The sequence below is a fragment of the Anomaloglossus baeobatrachus genome, chromosome 7 (genome assembly GCF_048569485.1).
Source record: "Anomaloglossus baeobatrachus isolate aAnoBae1 chromosome 7, aAnoBae1.hap1, whole genome shotgun sequence".
Classification (NCBI taxonomy): Eukaryota; Metazoa; Chordata; class Amphibia; order Anura; family Aromobatidae; genus Anomaloglossus; species Anomaloglossus baeobatrachus.
The window spans coordinates 15,894,022-15,900,860 of record NC_134359.1 but is presented as its reverse complement, the minus strand read 5'-3'; the positions used below and the strand labels follow the sequence as shown (position 1 = coordinate 15,900,860).

Below are 6,839 nucleotides of genomic sequence, written 5' to 3'. Positions count from 1 at the left end.
ATCAAAGAAAATCTGTCCCTTATGAGGAAGTTCCTGATCTTATGTACATAAAGCTTAATCACAGCAGAATCTTAAGTGCTGAAACTTTCTACTATAATTTGCCTCATTAGGAAACAGGAATGTTTCTAATCACTGATAAGGGCAGAAAATCCCATTCCATGTCCCCTCATCCCCTCCCCAATTTATGTATAATGGCTCCCCCTTATTCCCCGGATGACCCCTTCCTTCCCTCTTTCCTATGTTTCCCCATATTATTCTAGCTTTAAAATTGTTTCTTAAATATTCAAAAATCAATAAAATTTGAAAACAAAGTCGAAGGTTTGCTACAAAGTATCAGCGCAGGCGAGTGCCATCACAGTGGAGACATTGTTGCTTCGTTTGGAGGACACATTGTAACAAGCTGCAGCTGTGTGACGGGCTGAAGATTGCTCCTAATCACTGACAACCAGAAAACAACTAACAAATCGAGAGGAATCGCTCCCCTGGGATTGTGGTTTCACAGTTGAGCAGGAGCCGGTGAGTAGTTGGGGTCGTCAGACCAGAGCCCTGCGATCTCCCCCTGCCGCATCCCCAGCTCTTTAGTTGGAATGTGGCGATGTCTTGGGGCATTGGCCACAAAAACGACGTCTTGGAGGGCTACGATTCAGGATAGGTGCCTGGGATGCCGGCAGGTAGGAGGTCGCAGGGCTCTGTCACAGTCATGGATTACTGATGTGGCAAAGGATCAGATTCCATAAATATTTTTTCTCAACTGTAATATTCACGTCCAAAGCTTTATTGATTGCGCTGCAGAACCTCCAATCAGTTAGGCCGAGGCAAGCTACTGGGCCAGACCTCAGAGGTCCAGGAGAGGCGCCTGCCCCTTTAAGAAGGGCTTCAATCTAATTTGGAATTTTCCACCTTCTTACAGATTTTATGATCTTCTCGCTGCCAATAAAATGTCACAATATATTAAAGCGGGTGTCTGGGCTTCTGTTCGGAGCCGGCGCACACCACGCCGCCTCCGCCTGCCACCACGGCTGACATTATTGTTGGCAGTTTCCTGTTTGCACAAGCGCACCTTGTACTGTGCAATCTCTGGATGGACACGTTATAAACACACATGAAAAAAGATGCTGACCGAATGCAAACAATAAGCTGGGGGAAGACTCGTCCTAGGAGCTCACAATCTGACGGCTGCTTGTCAGCGTCAAAGCTGGTTTAGCTATTACTATCTCGTACGGGTCTTCAGCGACCAACGCAACATCCATAGACATTAATATGGCGGCGTCCCCTCTGCAGATATCACGGCTCCGCACTTCTATTGCTACAAGATTTTGGAAACGACTGTAGGAGCTCGGGCTCACAATCCCCATTATAGCTGTGGCTGGGGTCCGGGGTCTGTGCCCCCCTCCATGTCTGTATGGAGCTCGTGCACTGGGCACAGTCATGGGGAACAGAGAAGGGTCTACCCCAAACTGCTCCCACAAAGATGAAGCTACAATTGTCCCCAATGTCTTGTGCTGAAGATTAAGATTTCCCATCACTGGAGCGAAGAGGCCGCGGCCGCCCCCTGATAACAGCCCGGAGCATTATCATCATCATCCTCCTCCACCATCTGTACAGCGACTATAATGCAGTCAGGGGGCAACGTCCTCCATCACCAAACCCAGACCCCTCCATCACCAGATAGAAATAAGAGATCCGTCACTGCACAGAACACGTCTCCTCCAGAGTCCAGTGGTGAAGGCTTCACACCTCCCCATCCGACACTCAGCATTGTGCTTGGTGATGTACGGCTCGGCATTGTGCTTGGTGATGTACGGCTCGGCATTGTGCTTGGTGATGTACGGCTCGGCATTGTGCTTGGTGATGTACGGCTCGGCATTGTGCTTGGTGATGTACGGCTCGGCATTGTGCTTGGTGATGTACGGCTCGGCATTGTGCTTGGTGATGTACGGCTCGGCATTGTGCTTGGTGATGTATGGCTCGGTATTGTGCTTGGTGATGTATGGCTCGGCATTGTGCTTGGTGATGTATGGCTCGGCATTGTGCTTGGTGATGTATGGCTCGGTATTGTGCTTGGTGATGTATGGCTCGGCATTGTGCTTGGTGATGTATGGCTCGGTATTGTGCTTGGTGATGTATGGCTCGGTATTGTGCTTGGTGATGTACGGCTCGGCATTGTGCTTGGTGATGTATGGCTCGGCATTGTGCTTGGTGATGTACGGCTCGGCATTGTGCTTGGTGATGTATGGCTCGGTATTGTGCTTGGTGATGTATGGCTCGGTATTGTGCTTGGTGATGTACGGCTCGGCATTGTGCTTGGTAATGTACGGCTCGGCATTGCGCTTGGTGATGTACGGCTCGGCATTGTGCTTGGTGATGTACGGCTCAGCATTGTGCTTGGTGATGTACGGCTCAGCATTGTGCTTGGTGATGTACGGCTCAGCATTGGGCTTGGTGATGTACGGCTCGGCATTGTGCTTGGTGATGTACGGCTCGGCATTGGGCTTGGTGATGTACGGCTCGGCATTGGGCTTGGTGATGTACGGCTCGGCATTGTGCTTGGTGATGTACGGCTCGGCATTGGGCTTGGTGATGTACGGCTCGGCATTGGGCTTGGTGATGTACGGCTCGGCATTGTGCTTGGTGATGTACGGCTCAGCATTGTGCTTGGTGATGTACGGCTCGGCATTGTGCTTGGTGATGTACGGCTGTAGCTGCTCGGCCATGAAGCTCCCGGGGGGTGCAGAGTTTGTGTTGATGTTACCAGAGGAGGTCTGGACTCTGCAGTTATGGGGTCAGCAGAGCGGTGGGGACTTTCCTGTCCTCTGCTCCTCAGCACTCGGCCCCCCGCTCTGTCACATTACGGGGTCTCCACTTTGTGGTTGAGTTGCTGCAGTTCCTTCCTCTTCTCACTAATATCACTCACAGGTGATGGGGAAGATTCAGGAGGAGAAATGCCATGAACGGACTGTTACCCCGGAGGCTCCTGTTACAGGACGCGCTGATATTAATGAGCTCTGCACCACTGGCCGCTCTGTCACGTTAGTAAAGGCAGACAGACGGCACAGCGGGGAATCGGAGGTTATACACCAGGGGGGGTCGAGGGGTCGCAGGTTATACACAGGGGGGGGGGGGGGGGGTCGAGGGGCCGGAGGTTAAACACCGGGGAGGGGGGGGGGCCGGAGGTTATACACAGGGGGGGGGCGAGGAGCCGGAGGTTATACACAGGGGGGGGCGAGGAGCCGGAGGTTATACACAGGGGGGGCGAGGAGCCGGAGGTTATACACCGGGGGGGGCGAGGAGCCGGAGGTTATACACAGGGGGGGGCGAGGAGCCGGAGGTTATACACCGGGGGGGGCGAGGAGCCGGAGGTTATACACGGGGGGGGGGGGGGCGAGGAGCCGGAGGTTATACACCGGGGGGGGCCGAGGAGCCGGAGGTTATACACCGGGGGGGGGGGGCGAGGAGCCGGAGGTTATACACCGGGGGGGGGCGAGGAGCCGGAGGTTATACACCGGGGAGGGGGGGGGGGGGCGGAGGTTATACACCGGGGGACGAAGGGGCTGATGGAAGAACCGTTTTGCCTCACTGGCCTATAAGCACCGCACTGAAGATCTCGGATCAGCTCCTGCCTCACATCACAGCTGAGTCATGGGAGGTGAGAACAGAACTCTGCAGCGGCTGCTGACAACAGCGATCATCACTGCACAGATTACAGCTCCGGAGCCCCGTGCAGGTTCATATCTGGTAACACGAGCCGCCACCGCTTAACCCTGAGCACTCCACAGAAAACACGATCAGGAGATACTATGGGAAAAAATATAGGGGATAACTCTCCCAGATCACTGCACTTCCTGAAATGTATGTACACAGTACTGCAACAGCAGAATAGTGAGTGCAGCTCTGGAGTATAATACAGGAGGTAACTCAGGATCAGTAATGTAATGTATGTACACAGTGACTGCACCAGCAGAATAGTGAGTGCAGCTCTGGAGTATAATACAGGACATACATTACTTATCCTGTACTGATCCTAACACACATGCAGTAATGTATATTTGGAGATCTCGCAGGAGACCGGAGCGTTGGGACAGATCACCTGGGATCTCAGATCTCTACTTTCTGCCTGTTACTTTTCACAGCTGGGGGTTTGTTACAGTTCCATCAGGCTTTTTCTCTGTAGGATCCACAATCTATACACATATGACAATCAGGGCAGGATAGATTCTGAGGAGCGGAGGTCAGTGCGGGGTCAGGTGCGAGCTCTCGGTGGTCTCGCTGCGGTGGCACGCTGTGGGGGGCTCAGTCTGCCTCCGCACATTGCTGTGGTGTCACAGTCACGATGTGACCACTGTCCAGACTGCGTCCACCACATCACGCTCTGTGCAGATCATCGCTCCCCTCCAGCATCACAAGACACTTTCAGTTCACATTAACCCTTCGCTCTGCTGCCGCGAGCAAAATCCTGCAGATAATTACAGAGCTCGTCATCGGTCATATTACTGAGCATTCTGCAGAACATTGCAACCCGAGTATCCATCCACAGAGCAGGTCTGCAGGACATCGCGCGCCACAGCCACTGACCGCTGGTATGTGATACTCTGCAGCACATTGCAAGGACTTGCAGCAGCGTTTCAGGGGGATAATAGGCAGCATATGTCATGACCTGCAGAACATTGCAACATACAGTTTGGTAAAGCTTACCACTGTATATTGTCAGTCTGCAGAACATTGCACCATCTCAGATCTCCATTCTTGCCAAACATTGCCTGGATGTAATCTGCAGAGCATCGCACTGTGCTGTATAGCTCTGGGGTGTAATCTGCAGAGCATCGCACTGTGCTGTATAGCTGTGGGGTGTAATCTGCAGAGCATCGCACTGTGCTGTATAGCTCTGGGATGTAATCTGCAGAGCATCGCACTGTGCTGTATAGCTCTGGGATGTAATCTGCAGAGTATCACACTGTGCTGTATAGATCTGGGGTGTAATCTGCAGAGCATCGCACTGTGCTGTATAGCTCTGGGATGTAATCTGCAGAGTATCACACTGTGCTGTATAGATCTGGGGTGTAATCTGCAGAGTATCGCACTGTGCTGTATAGCTCGGGGTGTAATCTGCAGAGTATCGCACTGTGCTGTATAGCTTTGGGGTGTAATCTGCAGAGTATCGCACTGTGCTGTATAGCTCTGGGGCGTAAGCTGCAGAGCATCGCACTGTGCTGTATAGCTCTGGGGAGTAATCTGCAGAGCATCGCACTGTGCTGTATAGCTCTGGGGTGTAATCTGCAGAGCATCGCACTATGCTGTATAGCTCTGGGGTGAAATCTGCAGAGCATCGCACTGTGCTGTAAAGCTCGGCGTTACTGGGGTGTAATCTGCAGAGCATCGCACTGTGCTGTATAGCTCTGGGGTGAAATCTGCAGAGCATCGCACTGTGCTGTATAGCTCTGGGGTGAAATCTGCAGAGCATCGCACTGTGCTGTATAGCTCGGCGTTACTGGGGTGTAATCTGCAGAATATCGCACTGTGCTGTATAGCTCTGGGGTGTAATCTGCAGAATATCGCACTGTGCTGTATAGCTCTGGGGTGTAATCTGCAGAGCATCGCAGCAGCCCATGCTCATCCTGCAGAATATTACGCTTCACAGGAATGTTTACATATAACCTGCAGAGCATTGTTCTTTACTGTCTGCCATCCTATGAGCGGATACAACATAACCACAACCCTGCGTTGTCACATTCTGCGGCCACTTTGGTCACGTGATCTGTAGATTTTGGGGTCGCGCGGTGTCCGTCTGTCCGCGCCGCAGCGTTCACCGTTTGGGACCGTGACGAGGATTCCAGTTGGGGGATTTTGTTGTCATCACAATTCTGTAGGACGAGCAATGAAGAATTAAAAAAAAATTCTGCCAAATCACAACAGCAAATCACAGGAGAAAGAAGCGCAGCAGCAGCTGTGACGTGCTAGGGCTCATGCACACGCTGCGGTTTTGGAGCATTTTTAGCTGCAAAATAAATAAGATCTCTAAAAATAGCCATTATTTTGAAAAAGAAAAGAAAAAAAAAACACTTCAAAAAGCGCAGTGTGAACGTGGCCTTATGCGCGATTCTGTGCAGGGACCTGGAGATCAGTGACCAGAAATAACCGCGGACGGAGGAAATATAAATGATCAGTCGCGATATTATCCGATTCTGACAGATGTAGAGATCGCGCCGATAACAGCCGCTGTCAGCAGCGAGGAGATCTGATGGACGGCGACATTGACCGGAGCCGGCGCCCGAGGAAGGGACAGCACCGGCCGCGGGGACAGCACCGCACCCCCGGACCCCGCACCCCCACTCACGCGATCCTGAAGAACGGCTTCTCCGTCCGCGCCATCAGTGTCCGCGGGAGGCAGCAGCAGCCCCGGAGCCGGCGGAGGAGCAGGAGCAGCGCGCAGCAGCAGCAGCAGCAGACGGCGGCCAGGAGCAGCGCCGGCATCACACAGGTGCGGCACGCCCACTCCGCTCATCTGCATAGCCACGCCCGCCCAGCTTATCCGTATAGCCACGCCCACCGCTCCCGGCTCACCGCTGCCCTGCATGGAGAGAGCGACCCCTGGAGGACAAAGACGGTAATGACGGTTATTATTATTATTATTATTATCATCATCCACATTTTATTATTATTATTATTATTATTATTATTATTTATTATCATTCGTGATGAATGAGCTGTAAAATGCTCGAGTGCTCGGTATTCGATTCAAGCAGGTCGGACGCTCGGTCAGGCTCCATTTGTAATGGGAGTCAATGGGGAACCCAGAGCATTTTTCCAGAAGACCCTCCCAGGATGGCTGGGGGCAGTAAAAT

The 6,839-nt window shown here is 52.5% G+C and overlaps 1 protein-coding gene across 1 annotated transcript in view; it reads right to left on the bottom strand.

Annotated features, from left to right (window-relative positions):
* LOC142244941 (putative thioesterase PNKD) overlaps positions 1 to 6,489 on the bottom strand; it is a 69,374-nt gene extending 62,885 nt beyond the window's left edge. Inside the window, exon 1 of the mRNA XM_075317069.1 lies at positions 6,332 to 6,489. Coding sequence (XP_075173184.1) covers positions 6,332 to 6,468 — 137 coding nt within the window. The 5' untranslated portion in view covers positions 6,469 to 6,489. The remainder of the gene's footprint in view (positions 1 to 6,331) is intronic.
* Positions 6,490 to 6,839: the final 350 nt, after the last annotated feature.